At 40.4% G+C, this 20,276-nt stretch overlaps 2 protein-coding genes across 5 annotated transcripts; one reads left to right on the top strand and one right to left on the bottom strand.

Annotated features, from left to right (window-relative positions):
* The first annotated feature begins 273 nt into the window (after positions 1–273).
* LOC133490040 (prosaposin-like) lies at positions 274–5,576 on the top strand. Its single transcript, XM_061799552.1, has 7 exons — positions 274–397; positions 513–565; positions 1,927–2,001; positions 3,168–3,296; positions 3,381–3,470; positions 3,566–3,646; positions 5,201–5,576. Exons 1-7 carry the CDS (start codon positions 346–348, stop codon positions 5,396–5,398), a joined length of 678 nt encoding a protein of 225 aa, XP_061655536.1. The 5' UTR covers positions 274–345; the 3' UTR covers positions 5,399–5,576.
* Positions 5,577–9,134: 3,558 nt separating this feature from the next.
* Positions 9,135–19,038, bottom strand: mat2aa (methionine adenosyltransferase 2Aa). Of its 4 annotated transcripts, XM_061799547.1 has the most exons (10): positions 18,920–19,038; positions 18,704–18,844; positions 16,052–16,129; positions 15,489–15,611; positions 13,433–13,545; positions 13,211–13,354; positions 11,993–12,211; positions 11,243–11,425; positions 11,038–11,171; positions 9,135–10,954 (listed from the first exon to the last, which is right to left on the bottom strand). In XM_061799547.1, the coding sequence occupies exons 2-10, from the start codon at positions 18,795–18,797 to the stop codon at positions 10,852–10,854; spliced, it is 1,191 nt and encodes a 396-aa protein (XP_061655531.1). In that variant the 5' UTR covers positions 18,798–18,844; positions 18,920–19,038; the 3' UTR covers positions 9,135–10,851. The 4 variants fall into 4 exon arrangements, with proteins under 4 accessions (XP_061655531.1, XP_061655532.1, XP_061655534.1 ...); XM_061799548.1 differs by lacking the exon at positions 18,704–18,844 and having other exon boundaries at positions 18,918–19,028; XM_061799550.1 differs by lacking the exons at positions 18,704–18,844; positions 18,920–19,038 and adding an exon at positions 18,114–18,243.
* Positions 19,039–20,276: the final 1,238 nt, after the last annotated feature.

The raw sequence follows: 20,276 nt of genomic DNA on the forward strand, positions 1-20,276 counted from the left end.
TTTCGAGCTTAGATTGATTTGGATACAAGTAAAAAGCAAAATATGCATCCCTATGGATCGCTTTTGGGTTACACTGCAGCATTATAATAAATGTAACTACTCTTGAGGATATCTGTTGACTCATTCACACCTGTGAAGGACTGATAGGGAACTGTTCCCGACTGTACAAATAAAAATGTTATCGCAAAAAAGCCAGAGTTTTTTTTTTTCTCTCTCTGAAACTCAGTAGTGTTGGGGCTGGAGGTGTCAGGTGGTTCCTTTCAAATAAAAGCTGCATTTTGGCACTCCTCACACATATCTGAGTAGGGACACTATTGACACACAAATAGCCAAATTCAAGAGAGGATGAACGCCATCACGTTTGCATTGTTTCTCTTCGCTGGTCTCAAAGGTTGCGGTGAGACAGTTTTAACATCTTATATTTAATATGTTAACATAAATATATTCATAAATATAAGATATTCATAATACAGAGTAACTTCAAATGATTAGATGAGCCATTTTCTTTGCAGCTCTGACTTTGACTAGTGATGGCTTGAACAACAGCCCAGCTGCACTGATGACAGTGAGTTCCTTATTCTATTTTCATTAAAAATCATAAACATATACTAATGATTAATGTATTGGCATTTTAATAGTGCAGGAATTTGATATTAATATAATATTTAATACAAAATTTGATATGCTGGAAAGGTGGGTGACTGGTTAGCACATATGCCTCACAGTTTTGAGGTTGTGAGTTCTAATCCAGGCTCTGGCCTTCCTGTGTGGAGTTTGCATGCTCTCCCTGTGCCCCTGCGTATGTTCACTCCGGGTACTCCGGTTTCCTACCAGATTCCAAAAACATGCATACTAGGTTAATTGAAGACTTTAAATTATTGTTAACTGTAAATGTGAGGGTGAATGGTTGTTCATATGTGCCAGCGATTGGCTGGCTGGGATAGACCACAGAAGATGAATGGATGGATGAATTTAATATAGTTTAAAGAAATGTGCGAGAATACCTTCATATATTATGATGCATGTATATATATATATATGTATACACACATATACATATATATATATATATATATATGCATATATATATATATATATATATACATATATATATATATATATATATATATATACATACATATATATATATATATATATATATATACATACATATATATATATATATATACATACATATATATATATATATATATATATATATATATATATATATATATATGCATATATATACACACACACACACACACACATATTACGGTGTTAAATCTATTCACCTTTACTTTCTGTACAGGAGCAGCCGTAGACAAATAAGATCATGTTCAACCCTTTGGGAGGCTCTCGTTGAAATACTGAACATAATAATTCTAAATGTAACCCCCTTTTTTACTTTAGAAAGTAAAAAATGTGTCATCACCATATTTATAATAATGATATGCCACTGTAATATAGTTTCATTTGATTATATTTAGGTGCAACCTTCATTATTACCATTCCCTCTATTCATTATTTTGATTAAATCATACATTTATCTGCTTAATTATTGTAGTATATTACAGTATTTGGAATGTCTTAATTTTTAACCTTTATATTTATCATAATGATACAGGGACTGTATATATAGTATTTCATTGATAATATTTCTTTGATTATTTTCTCCCAAAGTAATTTCATTGCTTTCATTACTTTTCTTCAGTGATTATCTGGGAGAGATTACAGGGTTCTATGACCTTATCGGGGTCATATGTCACCCATTTGGATTTACGTTACCAAATATATATTGTGTATAATGCATAGGATCTCCGCAGATTTGTATCTAATGTTGTGTACGGTGTGTGATGATGGTATACGGTGTGCCTTTATATACATGTTGGTGTGTATTCATTTCCACTGTGACTTTGTGCCCAGGCTGGGAGCCCCTGTGAGGACTGCACTAAAATAATCAACCTCCTCATTGACCTGCTTTCCAACACAGAACTCCAGGTGAACACATTCCTGATCAGTCCGTTCTTATCTGCCCGCTGTACACACTGCTATCTACAGGAAATCCCTGGAATGTTTGTTGGCACACATTTACGTCGTTGGGAGCTGTGGGATGCAAATAGTTTGGAATTTCACAGCGTATGCAGTTTATCTTAAACTAGACATGCCTCAGACACAAGTACACACTGGGCAATGATTCCGTTGGCCTCATGAAGTGTGCATCTGAAAGCTGAAGTGAATTTCGTTTCATTTTCTAATGTGACTTCACTTCAGTACAGTGTAAGAACTGCAACCAAGGGCATTTTTTGTGTGACAAAATATCAGTGGGTCACCAACCAGTTGAGACAAGCTACCAGCAAAATTACAGCAATCTCACTTGCTGTCTGAGGGGTTATTTTAGGACAAATGTTTAGAACTATTTTCAAGAACCAATTGACCAAACCTATAATGGTAGCAACAACAATCGGGACAAATCACAACAACAGAAGTAAAAAAAGACTCAGCAATGTATATCGACAAAATTAGTTGCTTTACAACAGAGTTTAATTTCAGTTCAGAATTTGGATTGAGCCCCAAATGTGTGCCAGTTATGGTTACGGTTTGGTTTCCTTGGCAACTTGGGGCACAAACAGCAGAGAAAGGACAAGGAGACTGTTAAGAACAAACAGACTCACAAAAAAATCAAAGACTACATGACGATTGTCATCATATGCATTGTAATGATTTTTTTTTTAAATATAAATCAAATTGCTGGTAGTTCTGGGACCCCAATGTAAAAATGCCATTGATAACATTGATGTGGTTGGCAGCATTATGTAAAAACAACACAACCAATTTTCACTGAATTTTGCAGAAGGGTGACACATGAACAGAGGAAGAACACTTTCAATTTTAGAGCAGATACAGAAAGAGGTGTGAACTGATATTCTTTTTATTCGCCGTTAAGTCACCAACGTCTTTGTAACGTGCATCACTACCGCCTACAGGACTGGACTGGAACAGTAATGCCTCCGACGTCATGATCTGTCAGTCAAATAAATCAAATGGACATGTCTAGGATTGTTCAGCCTTGGTCTGTGCTCCGCTAAGTACCATTGTTGTTTATGTTGTTATAGGATCAATTATCAAATGAATGGTCAGGGACATAAACCACATGTTTCTTACAGAAAAAGATCACACAGGGCATTGGCAACCTGTGTGACCACCTGCCTGGGAAAGCCAGCATGGCTGCATTCTGCAAGGAGGAGGTGGACAAGATCCTTCCAGTGGCCATCAGCGTCATTACTGTTGTAGCGGTGTGTTGCAGGGCCATCATACTATTTTAATACACTCTCTTTTGTATGTTAATATACAGTAAGTTCCACTCTATCTGTCTGCAGAAGCCACGGGATGTTTGTAAAATCATGGGGCTGTGCGGCTCAAACGAGCAGCAGAAAACGCTCAGCAATTTGGTCAACAAAGCCCTCCAGGTTGCTACGACGCAAAAAAATGCAAGCGAATAAGAAGGAGCACTTTTTAAAAAATGGATTACAGTAATTAACATTCAAAGCTGTTGTTTTGTCAGGGGAAACCCATATCACCATGCTCATTCTGCATCTTTTTCATCAAGACACTGGACGACTTGCTGCTCAAAGAGAGGACTGAGGTAGGGCAGTAATTACAAACCAAATGGACATTTAATTAGGTACACCTTACCAACACAAAATATTTACAGTAATCTCCGCATCGTCATGGGTCACTGTCACCATTCACAAACTCATCTATTTTGCAGGGTTTTTTTTCTGGAGAACCTCTCCAGCTATTTTCCTGAAAAACTCAAAATGTAGATTCTAATTCTATCCAGTTTTTGTGCCCTTTCGGCAATGCCGTAAAATGCCACAAGATTGCGCCAAAAGCCCAGTCTAAATAGGAAAATAGTACAGTATTAGTAAAGAAGTGTGATGAAGGGATATATCTCTACTGACAGACAAGCTTTGTATGTAAGGGAGGAGCTAAGTTTAGCTTGGGTTGTTAATAGAAGTTACTGAGAGTCTTTGTCACTTTTTTTCTAAATAAAATAATCTATTCATTCATTTTCAAGGGTAATTTTGTTATATGACTTTGAAATTATATTAAACTGTTTTGGGATCGTGGTAGCACAGTGTACAAGTGGTTATCCGCCTCACAGTTCAGAGGTCATGGGTTCAAATCTGGGCTCTGGCCTTCCTGTTTGTAGTTTGCCTGTGTGAGTTTCCTCCTCCCACATTCCAAAGAAATGCATGGTAGATTAATTGAAGACCCAAAAAAAAATTATCCAGAGGTATAAATGTGAGTGTGAAAGGCTGTTTTGTCTATACTGTATGTGCACTGTGATTGGCTGGCGACCAGTTCAAGTGTATCTCACCCAAAAGTCAGCTGGCTCAAGCACACCCGCTACCCTCGTGAGAATAAGAGGTACAGAGAATGAATTAATGTTGTGGGATCACAGTTTATGGTATATTTATAGTTTAAATCAGTAGTTCTCTAACATTTTACACCAAGTACCACCTTAAAAAAATGCTTTGCTCTCCCACCATAATGACCGACATTCAAAATAACATATTAAGTCTATCGATAATTGTTCATCGAAAATGAGAAAGCGGTTGTAAGCCACTGTAACATTATGCACATTTGAACATTAACAGTGCGCTTAAATAAAGTAAAATAAATAACCTACTTAAATTATTAAATTAAAAATGTATTGCACATTAAAGTTAAATGAAAATTATACTTCCAATATATCTTTTACAACTGTAGTTAAAAAATTTACTGTTCACTGTAATGAAATGGATTTTTAATTTTTTTTTTAAACAGGCTGCTATGTATACGCACAACCTATATGTCTAATACGTCCGATTGTATTTCATGTGGTAAATTTTGCTTTTAATTCAGTGATTCTTTTCCATACCACTAGAGGGAGCCTGTGCGCCACTAGTAGTACTAGTACCACACTTTGAGAACCGCTAGTTTTAACTACTAATACAGGCAATTATAATTTTAGAAATAGCTTTCACCATGCACCTCTACACCACTGCAAATTACTGCTAATAATAAACAGCATTGTTAAAGTCCTACCCTAATAGTGTTAATCAAAACTGAGTGAAGGCAGAATTTCTTTGACACAGCTCTGGTATTGGATCTTATTCCATTGTACCCAATCACCTCCTCAACTGTGTTCCAGGAGGCCGTGGTGAAGCTGATGGAGGATGTCTGTCACATCCTGCCCATCTCCTACCGTGATCAATGCGAGGTGGTCATCGGGACGTTCAGCAAGACGCTGCTGGACGCCCTCCTCAGCTACGCCACCCCGAATGCCATCTGCTCCCTAATCCGCCTTTGCCAAAGCCAGGAGGGTCCTCCCGTTGGTCAGTCATGCTGACATGCACTAAAGCTGTACCCATTCTTGTGTAATCTGGAAGGAAAACAAGATGAAACACTTACAGTAAAGTCCAGAAAGAGCATTTGAGGAATACAGGTTTCTATTCCTCAATGTTTTGTCATACACTTGCTTGGCATTACTGTTTTCTGTAAATGTAAATGTTTGTGTAATGTAAAGCTTTTTCCTCTAGACTAATAATAAAGTGCCAAAGAAAGACATGACCTCAAATTCCTATTCAGATTCAGACAACTTTATTGATCCCGTTGCGGGCAATTTGTTTACAGTTTACAAGCACACATTCAGCCTCAACAGACAAACACAATGTCGTAAACGATATGGCAAATAGCTTACAGGACCAGCTGCGATAAATTAATAAATAAGAACAATAAAATAAAGGCAATACAACAAAATAAAACCACATGGAAGATTATAAGAAAAGTGATTAATTTCAAAAGAGTGGTACTCGTGTTGGCGGCACGGTGAACGACTGGTTAGCACATCTGCCTCACAGTTCTGAAGACCCAGGTTCAAATACGACCTCACCTGTGTGGAGTTTGCATGTTCTCCCTGTGCCTGCGTGGGTTTTCTCCAGGTAATATGGTTTCCTCCCACATCCCAAAAACATGCATGGTAGGTTAATTGAAGACTCTAAATTTCCCATAGGTGTGAATGTGAGTGCGAATGGATGTTTGTTTCTAGGTGCCCTGCGATTGGCTGCTGACCAGTTGGTACTAGTGTTGACTAACGGGCTAACGGCAGAAGAAATGAAAGACATTCAGTGTCTGTTTGTCCTCATTAGGGGCACACACAACGCTGGCTGGAGGGCATCAGGTTAAATTCTGTTCTTTGTTCTTTTTGTTTGATCATTTTTATGGCTGTTTTTTGCCCTTTACAGCCGCAGTCTCTGCTAGACCCCAATTATCTTGAAGCATACTCTGACAATGCCATTTAGGGACTTTTTGTCTAGAGGACAATGAGGCTGGATTTATACTGTGGCACAATTTAGATTTTTTGCTCTCAAGTGGCACAATACAAATATGTGTCACGGCAATGTAAATAGAAAAAGAGCCCTGAATTGACTCCCCCGGGCGTGGTAGTTGTTCCGCCAGTGGCATATGCCTGTCTCAAAGATGAAGCCATGTAAATCTAAGTACACACAGACTTGTACAATGAAACATGAATCAGTTCTGGTTCCTCTGATCGCTCCACTGTTACTTGGATAAAACTGTTGCAACTCTAGTGCTAATGCAGGGTGATTTGGATCTGCACATCCATGTGTTCCATATCCACACATGTAAATCTTCTTCTTTCCCTTTCGGCTTGACTCTATTCAGGGGTTGCTACAGCAAAGCATCCTCTTCCACCACTCTTTCTCATCTGCATCTTTTAGTCTAACTCCTGCTCTCTACAAGGCTTTCCCAACCGCATCCATAAATCTCCTCTTTGGTCTTCCTCTTTGGATCCTACATGGTGGGACCATTTCTGACTTCATTCTACAGCTATATGGACTCCTCTGCACATGTCCAAACCATCTGAATGTCCTCTCTAGCTTTGTCTCCAAACGTTCTAGTCTGAATGTGACATATATGTCATGTACAGTACATCCAAAAAACAGAAGATGGTCAAAAAATCTGATGTTGGCATTAAATCAGAATTTTGCCTGCAGTGTAAATCCAATCTAAAGCAGTCAGTAATCTCCAGAACCACGCAGCAATAACGCCCCCTACAGCACAGGGTGTCAACAGTGTAAACGATATTTTTGAATCAGTGTTAACAGTGCAAAATACATAAAGAAAAATTAAAAACACAATTTACTTAAGAACCACCGCGCTTAAAACTCACTAGTACACCACCTTAATCAGGTACACATCCCATACATTTGGTGTTTGTACACTACTAACGTCACAAAAATGGCTATCGTTTCTCCACAACAACAAAGATTTACTATAGCCTAGATTATTGACTGTATGTTGTCGTAATTTTCACTTGTTTCACACAATTGAGATATCATGCATAGTTGAGTTAAAAAAATAAAATAAAATAAAAATCTCATGTTAAAAGAACGTACACATTTTTCCAGCTTGAGCTTCGTCGTGGTAAAGAATGTCCTACCTAGCCTAGCATTAGAATAAATTAGGAAGAGGAACCGTGATGGAGAATAATTTCCCGTTTTGGCTTTGACTTTATCCTAATACATTCACAGTAATAAAGTAGAGAAACTTGGAATATTTCAATTAGCCTATGTATGCAAGTAATAAATGAATGAATATGCTATACCTGTCAACAACCCAACTAGCCATTTATGCTAACATAAAAATGCTTACCTTAAAACCTGGTGGGTTAATCCAACTCCCACGTTCTAGGCTATGGCATAAAATTGACAACCAAGGAAACAAAACATAATTGACAGAATACAAAATATATTACATACGTTTGGGACCAAACTGTACCCTAGCAATTACGGTATACACCCCACCCACCCCCAGACCAGACTCTTGTAACATACAGGTGCAGAGACCTGCAAACGTCTCTGAAATGTGGGGTAAATCATCAACATCTCATGTGTGTGTGTATACAATATATACATACACACAGTTTAAGTTATTAATAATGTATATATAAATTAATTAATTAATTGTAATGTTATTTCCACTCCATGTAGACTCTGTTCTAATGTCAAATATTTGCCTGGAAACCTCAGCTACAATACAGTCTTAAGAGATCAGGTAGATGTGACCAAAGACTTAAGAATCTTTAATAATGACATGGAAAACATAATGCCCTCTTTTTTTTTTTTTTTGTCAGGGTGGAAGTGAGCATAAATCAACACTCCTGATTCTGAGCCAGGTGTTGCAGCTTTTAAAACCACAACTGTTTCTCAACTCCTATATTATTTATGATGTTCTTACACTGCCTTTTTTCAGGTTCTGATTTGATATCGCAAGGCATTATTTTTTTCTTTCTTTCTGTGGATTTGTTTACCTAGAAGGAAGTGTGACATTTTGTCATTAAGATTACCAGGACAAAAAGACAGAGAGAGACAGCGAGCGAGCGAGAGAGAGAGAGAGAGAGCGAGAGAGAGAGAGAGAGAGAGGGAGAGAGAGAGAGAGAGAGAGGGGGAGAGAGAGAGAGAGAGAGAGAGCGATCTTGGGTAAAATACGTCAATGTATTTGAGTTTTGTACTAACCTACATTTTAAAATCTTTTACACAAATCAGTGATTATTTGCATCAATTGTTGAATAACAATCATCAAATGATCTCATGGCTGCAATATGATTTCAGATCCTATTCTAGAACATTTATGTTAAGTTAAAGCTTTTGGCAGGTATCACGACATTTGGCACATCCGCCTCACATTTGAGAGGTTCTGGTTCAAATCTCAGCTCTGGCCTTCCTGTGTCAAATTTATTTATTCTCCACATGCTTGTGTGGGTTTTCTCCGGGTAACCTACTCCGGCTTCCTCTCACATTCCAAAAACATGCATATTAGGTTCACTGAAGACTACATAGGTGTGACTAAGAATGTGAATGATTGTACAGTATGTGCCCTGTGAATGTGCCGTGACTGACTGGCACCCAGTCCAGGGTGTACCCCGCCTCTCGCTCAAAGTCGGCTGTGATAGATAAGGCTCCAGCGACCCTAATGAGGACAAGCGCGATAGAAAATGGATGGACAGATTTTTAGGCAACCCTGAGGTACTATTCTTTGGAAAAAGATGTGACACATAATACACATTGCACAAGCAAAGCGTGTGGTTTATTTTGAGGGAGCAGCTCAACAGCAGGTTAGACTCCTGAGGATGAAACAGTAAAACAACAAAGGGAACGATGGGGGAGGGTGAAAGGCAATGCAGAATATGAGAAAAGGCACTTACACAATCAACACGCAGACTGACATCTTTTTCTTTACAGAATAATTTAACAAGGGTAAATGTGGGAGATCCCATGTAAACAGGCTGGTTTCTCTGTACAACACCAGCCAATTAAGGTCACTCCCATTTTGTGGATGTAAACGTAATGTCAACAGTCATTGGGAAGTCCTTTTACTTGATGATTCAGCATACATCCTCTTTGCACCACCCATCTTTGGCTCTAATGAAGTTTCTCTGTAGTACACTCCAGGAACCACAGGATAGTGTCCGACACAAAGAGAGGATAAAGACAGGGCTTGCCAAAATCCTTTCACACTGCCTGTTAAAGCCTGGACCCAGTGGCGTCGGTAGACCTATTTTAGGCTTCAACCCCCCTAAACAAATATTGTTCTTCACAACATCCCAGCCAAATTACCAGGACGCTTTCGTCCGCCCCATTCCGCGTTGTTACCTTTCACACAGAAGCGTGATACAAGAAAAAGCTCGCATTGACATGCAGTGTGGAAGAGACTAAGGTTGCTGTCTGACAAGTACTTTAAATTTCACACGAGACACTGTGGCTAATGTCACCACGTCCAATGATCTGATTGGGGGATGCTGTGTGAAACTGCACACAGTTTCAGCAATATCTCACTTTGCAAAGTTGCGTAAAAGGAATATGCAAGTCATAGTCTTTGGTGAGGGATCAGTAGCATTTTAAAATGCAAACAATCGCATTTGGGCGGAAAAATTAATGACAAAGTTGTGCTGAAACAAGTCTTTGGAGCGAACAAGGTGACGAGTGATAAATGATCCTTGCTTTAGTGGAATGCACTTTCTTGACCGTTAAAAATAAACAGGAATCATTCATTCACAAATCATAGAAATGCTTTGGACGCCGCCTGGTTGAAGATAGCAGTACAGGCCACATCCAATTGGAAGTCAAGTATGAGAAGCATGCAGCATTCAATGAGTTCAACCTGATGCTGTTTTATCAGCAGTGCGAAACTTATTCAACAGAGAAGGTGTCTATTACGTGTGATGTAACAACAAGTGGGAAATCAACATTTTTTGTTCTGTCGATTTCTGTTGCTCGACAGTCAAAAGACATTCTATGCATCAAGTGTGGGGGCAGTACCTCATGACAAAGGCAAGCCCCCCTCCAGTAAACAAGCTGGGCTACTCTGTAATGACACCTACAACAATTAACCTCATTTAGAATGATCCCATGACATTTGGAGCGGTAGAATAAAAATAAAATAAAAAATAAGAGTGATATTTTCGTGGAGCCCAACACAGCCAAAATGGTCATTAGCAGCTTCTGACTTCTCTGTAAAACGTCAGAAAGAAAATGGCGTGAAGGGACAGCACAGAGAAGGAAACCAACTACAGCTATGTGCTTGATTGGCTTGAGTGGAGTGTAATCTCGACACATACGTGTATGTTAAATAGGGTTGAGCAGGCAGACAAAATGGCTGAAGACTGAAAACAAAGTGCAGTGGAGGTGGCAGTGATGGGGCTATTTGTGCAGAGGAAGAGGAGGGCAGAAAGAGGTGAACACACAGAGTGTCTGGGGGCGACAAGCAAACAGGAGGAGGGGGTTAGTATTTGAGCTCCTTGGGAACCTCCCATGAAAAGAGGACACGACCAAAGTGACCGTACGATGCAGTTTGCTGGTAGATTGGCTTCTTTAAGTCCAACTCCCTGCCAAAGGAATAAATACAAATGTGAGTAAGTCATCAAAATGAAAATGTGCCAATAGAAAGACAAGAAATCCGCAAGGATACCTCACAATCACTCCTGGACGTAGGTCGAAATTCTTCCTCACGATGTCCAGCAGCTCATTCTCATTCTTCTGGGATGTCCCGTAGTGGAAGATGGAGATGGACAGTGGATGAGCCACCCCGATGGCGTAGGACACCTACAGCAATTTTGGTTAAGCCACAATTCCTATGGGGGTTGGCTGTGATCGGCGCTGTGCTTCTCTCTCACCTGGACCAAAACACGCCTACACAGTCCCGCTTTCACCAGCGACTTGGCCACCCAGCGAGCGGCATAGGCAGCGGAGCGGTCCACCTTGGTGTAGTCCTTGCCGGAAAAAGCGCCGCCTCCGTGGGCCCCCCAGCCCCCGTAAGTATCAACGATGATCTTGCGCCCAGTCAGACCGGCGTCACCCTGAGGGAGGCAACCACTGTATTGCCATAACAGCGACATTGGCTAATGACTATTTCCTCAACTGCAGAGAGTGCTCTGCATTTCTAAGAGGTAATGCAATGCATTTATTAGAGTTGGTCTTTTTTTAGTCAATTGCCTTTTATAGCAATATTTGTTAATATTATATATTTTCTACCATTTTTTTCACAAATGAAGATCGCCCCACTAGTCGCAGCTTGTTTTTTTTTTTTTTCTTAATTAAGGTGAAACATTTATTGGTTGAATTAGACGGCACATCTGCAGATGAATTGAGGCACAGCATCAATAAGAGTGGAAGTCACCATTTTACTATATTAAAACTGATCTGTTAATTAATTGAGGAATGGCATTTATTAGAGTGAAAGCCACAATTTTACTTAGCAAGTTGCACCACCTTATTTTCTTAGTGTTTGAGATGAGGCGTATATTTGTTGAAGTAGCGGACGCATCTGCTGATGAATTGAGGCACGGTGTCTACTAGCCACTATTTGAGGAAATACAGTATTTTTGGGATCAAGGAACTTAAACGAATAGCATTTCATGTCTCGCCTGCGGCCCCCCGATGACGAAGCGACCACTGGGCTGCAGGTGATAGACGGTGTTGTCGTCCAGGTAGCCAGGAGGGACCACCATTTTGACCACCTGCTCCTTCAGACTGTGACGCATCTCTTCCAGACTGACGAGCTCGTCGTGCTGCACAGAGATCACAATGGTGTGGACGCGCAGCGGCACCACGGCGCCGCGGTCCTGTCTATACTGGACTGTCACCTGTCGGGAACACATGGTGGGAGTTAGTAAACACAAACGTCATGGCAAATTCAAATTTGGTGGCCTCAGTATTGCATCTCTGCTTTTTGCAGATGATGTGGTTCTGTTGGCTTCATCAAGCCGTGATCTCCAACTGTCACTGGAGCGGTTCGCAGCCGAGGGTGAAGCGGCTGGGATGAAAAGCAGCACCTCCAAATCTGAGACCATGGTCCTCAGTCGGAAAAGGGTGCCATGCCCTCTTCAGGTCTGGGGAGGAGATCCTGCCCAAGGTGGGGGAGTTCAACTATCTTGGGGTCTTGTTCACGAGTGAGGGAAGAATGGAACGGGAGATCGTTCCATTCTTCGAAAGAAATTCAATATGTATTTATTTTCAGAGACGTTTGGGTCGTGACCGAAAGAACAAGATCCCGGATACAAGCGGCCGAAATGAGTTTCCTCCGCAGGGTGTCCGGGCTCTCCCTTAAAGATAGAGTGAGAAGCTCGGTAATCCGGGAGGATCTCAGAGTAGAGCAGCTGCTCCTCCACATCGAGAGGAGCCAGATGAGGTGGCTGGGGCATCTGATTCGGATGCCTCCCGGACGCCTCCCCGGTGAGGTGTTCCGGGCACGTCCCACCGGGAGGAGACCCCGGGGATGACCCAGTACACGCTGGAGAGCCTACGTCTTTCGGCTGGCCTGGGAACGCCTCGGGATCCCCCCGGAAGAGATGGATGAAGTGGCTGGGGAGAGGAAAGTCTGGGCATCCCTGCTAAAGCTACTGGCCCCACGACCCGACCTCGGATAAGTGGTAGAAAATGGATGGATGGACAGTTTTTCAGACACAAGCTTCTCATTCAGAATGAATTCTGATTCAGTAACTTACGCAGAGTGATGCAGAGACAATTGGCCGATACGCACGTCATGAATCTGACGGTGTTTTTGCGTATACGCTCAACATGGGGAGAGAGTGAGAAATTTTCTACGCATTTATAGCAAATAAGGCCCATTGTTCGTGTGTGACCTGAGTTTTGGAATCTGGTCGGAGCCACGGCAACGCTCCATCGCGGCGTAACTCAGCCATCTTGGCGTTGAGCTTGTGGGCCAGAATGATGGTGAGAGGCATGCATTCCTCCGTCTCATCAGTGGCATATCCAAACATTAGACCCTGCGGAAGTCATCTTAGGATCAGTTACACATGAGAGCATGAACAGTGGAAGTCCACACCAGTGTGCCTTCTTCAGACCTGGTCACCGGCACCCACGTCCTCCTCTTTTCGGTCCAGGTGAACGCCTTGAGCGATGTCTGAGGACTGCTGCTCCAAAGCCACCAGCACATTGCAGGTCTTGTAGTCAAAGCCTGCAGTGGACAATCAAGTCTACATCATATTGAGCAATAGTCAACAGTTGAATTACTTGTTGTAACTTCAAAGCGCTCAATTACAAGTAGGGCTGGGTCAGTAGCGGAGCTGGCTTGAATGGCGCCATGTGCGATGCCCATAGATTTCGCCCCCCCAAGTCGATCACAGACGGGATTGGGGAAAAAAAAAAACATGAGGTAGCCTAATTACAAGAATTACAAACAGCAGATCTAAATTAGCTTTGGGTAGCGGCTAGATTCTAGTAACCCGGTCTTTCAATGTCTTTAACTATTTCCAAGATAAAATAAAAATTGTACTGGCATTACCAGATAACTAGCAACCCTTTATTGCTCAGTGACTGTTTTTCTCAATGTCTTTATGTCTCAAAAGTGTTCTATCAGTTGACTGTCTGTTGTCGTACTAGAGCGGCTCCAACTACTGGAGACAAATTCCTTGTGTGTTTTTTTGGACATACTTGGCAAAATAAAGATGATTCTGATTCTGATATCGCTGACGTCGGGCGGAATCCTCGCATCTCCAAAACCATGACTTTTCAAGAAACCAAAGAAAATGCATGTTTGTTGAGCCATTAACGCTGCTTCGTCAAAGATAACAAGCCATTTTCAACACTTTATATTGGTCTACAGCTTGGAAAAAATAACAGACCAACGTGTGGACTGACAAAGTATTGATTAATTGGAAATTGACCAAATTTGGACATAGGAGGTTTACGCCCAACCGTGAAGATACAGTATGTTACTAGGGAGGTTCTGAAACTTACCACAGAGAGTCTAAAATGTCAAACCAAACGCTGCTTCGTCAGTAAATTGCAAACAAATGTTTTAACTATCGTTACTGTCTCAAACAACATTGGAAGTCCAATTCATGACGTCCTCTGTGAAGTTGTCGAGGCAGTGGCTATTTTTTATTGGTGAAGTGTCCATGCGCCACATACAGAGAGTGTAAAGTATTAACTGCTGCCTCCACGAGCAAAAATACTTTTATTGTCTTTATGGGCTCATAAGCTGCTTGCTTGCCAGTTCAATACTGTAGCTCAACCCATGGTTGTCATGGTAACAGGTGTCCAGTGACAGGGCCACTCACTCAGATGGGCTACATCCAGCAAGGAATAGGGTGCCTGTGAGCTAAAATTCTTGATTCTTGGGGTAATATGAGGAAAGCATTTTACAGGCATGTTATTGAGACACATGGAAACTGTTTAAAAAACAAAAAAAGCACAATGTCTTCTTTGCAACAGACGCCTTCCTTTAACCACCAGGAAAATAAATAGTAGTAATTACCATTATGTAACATAATTACCTCAGTTCATAGAGAATTGTTCACAGGCATTACATTGTTGCTAACCAAAACAGCAGCACCTACAGATGCATAAAAAGACATTAAAGTATGGAGTGTTGCTATGGAGTGTAGAGTTTGTATGTTGTAAAGTAGTTTCCTGCGCTGAATTAATGATCATTTCATGTTATGAGGGGACAACATAATTAATGACCAGTGGACTCTGATATTTGATGACTCTGCAATGTTGTTTGCATATGTTTAAGTTTCAGGAAGCTTATTAGTTTCACCCATTCTATCTTGGTTTGTGCATTTTATTTAGTATTAAACTCCACTTTCACTTGACATAGATGGCAAAAGAGCAGAAATTTTGTTACATAATATTCCAAAACTGCATACAAAAAAGCCCCTCCTGTAATAGACACCTGCAGTTATGTAATAAACACCCCAATCGGGCCAGTATTTGCAGAAATATTGAGATTGGATTCTACATGTTCTGCATCTCCTGTTAAAAGTGTGCAACCCAACAATGAAAACGTCATTCATAACGCCATGTTTTTAACGAGTATTTGCCATTTTAAAATACCCCCAGACCGAAAGCGACCCTCACATTGTAAAAGGTTTGTTTTTTAAGGGTTTGTACCACCTTTGGAGGAGTCGTCATAGCCGATGCGCTTGATTGTCTCTCGCACAATCTTCTGGTAGTCTACCACAGCCCTAGAGGTGATCTCACCAGCCAGCAGGATCATCCCTGTCTTAGCGACCGTCTCTGTAAATGTGAAAGAGATTAGCCTAAATCTTAAGTGTGACAGATCCTGAAGTAAAACACATTAACAGTGTTTTTTTTTAACAAATGTAGAACATGTGGAATGTTAAACTATCTGCAATGCACATCCTTAGGAATGACTTGTATTATGACGAAAATGCCGTATTATTGTGACAATAAAGTTGCAACTTTAATCATAAACCTGGAAAATTACAAGAAAAAAAGTGATATGTGAAAAAAAAAAAAAAAAAAAAAAATCAGAATTTTATCAGAATATTGGTGCTACTACAAGAAAAAAGTCATGAATACGACAAGAATTAAATTGCAATTTTGATGACAATAACATTTGAATATGATTAAAAAAAATTGCATAATACAAGAATAAAGTAGCAATTTTATTACAATAACATTGTGATATTAAAAGGAAAAAAAAAAAAACTTACCACACGCTACCTTGGCATCTGGGTCTTGGGTAAGATGCGCATCCAAAACAGCATCGCTAATTTGGTCACAAATCTTATCTGTAGAATGACAAACAAACATACATATAAGATATTCATTCATTCATCTCCTGTTCCGCGGAGTACACCCTGAACTGGTCACCAGCCAATCGCAGTGCACATAAACAAACAAACATTCGCACTCACATTCACACATATGGGCAATTTAGAGTCTTCAATGAGCCTACCATGCATGTTTTTTGGATGTGGGAGGAACACGGAATACCCGGTGAAAACCCACGCAGGCACGGGGAGAACATGCAAACTCCACACAGGCGGGGCCGGGGATTGAACCCCGGTCCTCAGAACTGTGAGGTGCTAACCAGTCGGTCACCGTGGCGCCTTGGGACATTGTGTTAAACATAAAAAAAAAAAAAAAAAAAACATAATATCCATAAAATCATCAAAAGGTTAAAAGAATCTGGAGAAATCACTGCATGTAAGCGGCAAGGCCAAAAACCAACATTGAATGCCCGTGACCCTCAATACCTCAAGCGGCATTGCATCAAAAACCGACATCAATGTGTAAAGGATATCACCACATGGGTCAGGAACACTTCAGAAAACCAACGTCAGTAAATACAGTTCGGCGCTACAACCGTAAGTGCAACTTGAAAGCAAAAGCCATTTATCAACAACACCCAGAAACCCCGCCGGCTTCTCTGGGCCCGAGCTCATCTAAGATGGACTGATGTAAAGTGGAAAAGTGTTCTGTGGTCCGACGAGTCCACATTTCAAATTGTTTTTGGAAACTGTGGATGTCGTATCCTCCGGGCCAAAGAGGAAAAGAACCATCCGGACTGTTATGGACGCAAAGTTCAAAAGCCAGCATCTGTGATGGTATGGGGCTGTGTTCGGGCCAATGGTATGCGTAACTTACACATCTGTGAAGGCACCTTTAATGCTGAAAGGTACATACAAGTTTTGGAGAAACATATGGTGCCATCCAAGCAACGTCTTTTTCATGGACACCCCTGCTTATTTCAGCAAGAGAATGCCAAACCACATTCTGCACGTGTTACAACAGCGTGGCTTCATAGTAAAAGAGTGCGGGTACTAGACTGGCCTGCCTGCAGTCCAGACCTGTCTCCCATTGAAAATGTGTGGCGGATTATGAAGCGTAAAATACGACAACTGAGACCCCAGACTGTTGAACAGCTGAAGCTGTACATCAAGCAAGAATGGGAAAGAATTCCACCTACAAAGCTTCAACAATTAGTGTCCTCAGTTCCCAAACGTTTATTGAATGTTGTTAAAAGAAAAGGTGATGCAACACAGTGGTAAACATGACCCTGTCCCAGATTTTTTGGAACGTGTTGCAGCCATAAAATTCTAAGTTAATGATTATTTGCTAAAAACAATAAAGTTTATCATTTTGAACATTAAATATTTTGTCTTTGTAGTGTATTCAATTAAATATAGGTCGAACATGATTTGCAAATCATTGTATTCTGTTTTTATTTGTTTAATACTACGTCCCAATTTCATTGGAATTGGGGTTGTAGAAAATACGACAGTTTAAGGTTAGAAACAGCGGACAAAGAACTGGTTTGCGCAGCGGTGTAAAAATATGCCAACACAGGAAAGCTTGTCAGTTACCGTACTTAATGTTTTTCAGTTGATTGTTTAAATATGGCCTAGAACAGAGTGTTTAAACATTGAAGACAATAATAAATAATTAAGGACTACTTTTCTTGCAATTTGTTTTTCATCACCCTTAAAGAGGAAATACATCAAAACTGTCAACTAATTACAATTATAACAACAACAATAATAGTAAAATAATAACTAAATAAACGTAAACAATAAAGAAATTATTAGCAGACAAAGACAAATACAGAACACAGAAACATGGACAAAAAGACAATTCATATATATATATAGAGAGAGAGCGAGAGAGAGAGAGAGAGAGAGAGAGAGAGAGAGAGAGAGAGAGAGAGAGAGATTATTATTATTAATTTTCACTACCCAGGAACTTTGAAAGTATCCCTTCCAATACATTTACCCCTTTTCGTGGCAATTGAAGCGCTGGTATTTTAATGCTCGCCCATTCTCCTGCTACTGTCAATCGAGCGGGATGCTAACCGGATTCTGACCGCTCGCCAAATCGGAAGTGCGTGCGACCCACGGGGCTGATGCGTTATTATGACGTCGCAGCGCCTTTCTAACCCTCAGAATTGCCCTTAAACTAAATTCAATATGTATTTATTTTACATAGACTGCGAATGCTAAGCTATTTGGACATATTAGCCCAACTAAAGTTAAAAATGTCTTCAATTAAACGACGTGTTTGTGATTGACAGGCACCGTCCGTATCTAACTAGCTAGCTAACAGCTGTTTTGTTTCGGCCGCTATGATTGTTGGATAAAAGTACATTTTAAAAAAAGACAAGAAAGTCAATATAGGTCCATCTAAACGTTGCAAATGCACAAAAGTGCCATGCATCATAAAGACAAAGCCACATGAAAGGTCATGTCGCGTGTCTCGTCCATTTAAAACAAGATGCTGGCAAGCTACAATGATGCGCTTTTTTTGTTTTTTTGTTTTGAGGGGGTAAAAAAAAAAAAAAAAAAAAGAATAAAAATGAAAGTCACCGGGATGCCCTTCTCCCACGGATTCCGACGTGAAGAGGAAGCAGTCGTCGTCGACGGGCGAGTTGTTATGGAAACCGTTCAGCTGGCCGTTCATCTTGACCACTGTTAGCTAACGAGCTAGGCGTTCGGATCTCCTCCTCGCTATACGATCAACAAGGGGGTTGGGGGTTAACCACGCAGCCTTTATCCGCCCGTGTATGCTGTTCCGACTCACACAAATCCAAAGGGCCACCCTGCGTTGTGGTTCAGGCGACCCGGCCGCTGGTAGTGAGCTGCAAAATGCTAACTGGTCGGACTGCTCGGGTTGTTTGACGTGAGGAGGGAGGAGGGGCCTGCCCTGTGTGGAGTGCAATGCCACCACGTGGCCCAGATGGATGCGCGCATGTAAACACAGGACTTTTGGACCAATGATGATATATACACAGGCTGTCCACAAAGTGTCTTTGCGATTTTAAAAAATATATAAGAAAAATTTAAAAAGCTATTGATGACACATGCTTATCAGATTTGCTCTATGCACTCAGTGTTTATCAGTTTTTAATCACGTTGCATTTTTTTAGTAGCAGAAAGCATTTTTTAACTTACGGTACTGTTACAATAATAATTTAAAAATAAAACAAAAACATTGCTCGAAATCGTCTTTTTTCTTTATGTCTGTGTAGATTCACAGTTATCCAGGTCATGGCAACAGGCAAAGATTGAATCGAGGCAACTGGACTTTGCTTGTTTGTTCGAATTGTTTTTTCCCTCGTTTTCCTAAACAATTAAAAATGACTTAATTGACAATATGCTATTGAGCTATCAGTATCCAATTGTTGCCATTCATGCAACAGAATAATAACTTACTATTCAACTAAACAGATTCCGCCCTAAGTCAATTTGTGAGTAAATGGAGACAAGCTCATCAGTATCAAGAAAGGGTGTCCCAAGAATCTATATACACTTTTTTTCTATTTCATTTCATGTATCATTTTCTCAATTTCTTTCTCTCGGGTCATGTTAAATGTCTCATGCCACCATGAGCGATACAATCAGAGCAAAGCTTATTTACATAGTGTATATCAATGAGAATCCAGCCATCTCAACTGTCAGATTAAAACAAAATAAACAAAAATCAACTAGAATAGCTTCAAAAAGGACTTTCTGGGCATTTTGAACCCAAATTATCTTGCAAACCCAATTAAAGGACATCAAAGATTATTAAAAATAGATTTATAAATCTGATGGCTTTTAAAGCTATTGTGTATCGAACAAAGATACTGGACACTACAATGTAAAAACACTTTATGGACACCTCATTGGTGAGCAAAACCAAATTGAACTCCAACATTCAGCGCTTACAAATTAAGCCTTTTGAATTTTGTTGTCACGTTCCTTTTTATTGATCCTGTGGGGTTTATTTTGCCTGTCTTGTGGCTTTCTGCCTGTCTGCCTTTGCAATTACAAAGGCTCACTAATCCAACTAGGCTCTCCTTCTCTTGATTAAAAAGAATAACATCAGGATAAGGCTCATGTGCCTCTGTAAACCTCTACTAGACCTCTATACTTAGATCCATGGTGTCCGCAGTTTGTT

This window comes from Phyllopteryx taeniolatus, chromosome 15 (assembly GCF_024500385.1).
Source record: "Phyllopteryx taeniolatus isolate TA_2022b chromosome 15, UOR_Ptae_1.2, whole genome shotgun sequence".
In the NCBI taxonomy this organism is placed as follows: Eukaryota; Metazoa; Chordata; class Actinopteri; order Syngnathiformes; family Syngnathidae; genus Phyllopteryx; species Phyllopteryx taeniolatus.

Excerpts from the sequence above, each read along its gene's own strand:
- LOC133490040 (XM_061799552.1), top strand. The coding sequence starts at position 346 with ATGAACGCCATCACGTTTGCATTGTTTCTCTTCGCTGGTCTCAAAGGT. Across the intron at positions 3,297-3,380 it reads GCGTCATTACTGTTGTAGCG|AAGCCACGGGATGTTTGTAA; the intron begins GTGTGTTGCAGG and ends ATCTGTCTGCAG. Across the intron at positions 3,647-5,200 it reads TGCTCAAAGAGAGGACTGAG|GAGGCCGTGGTGAAGCTGAT; the intron begins GTAGGGCAGTAA and ends ACTGTGTTCCAG.
- mat2aa (XM_061799547.1), bottom strand. The coding sequence starts at position 18,797 with ATGAACGGCCAGCTGAACGGTTTCCATAACAACTCGCCCGTCGACGAC. Across the intron at positions 12,212-13,210 it reads GACCAGATTCCAAAACTCAG|GTGACAGTCCAGTATAGACA; the intron begins GTCACACACGAA and ends TGTTCCCGACAG. Across the intron at positions 11,172-11,242 it reads GTAGGCGTGTTTTGGTCCAG|GTGTCCTACGCCATCGGGGT; the intron begins GTGAGAGAGAAG and ends AAATTGCTGTAG.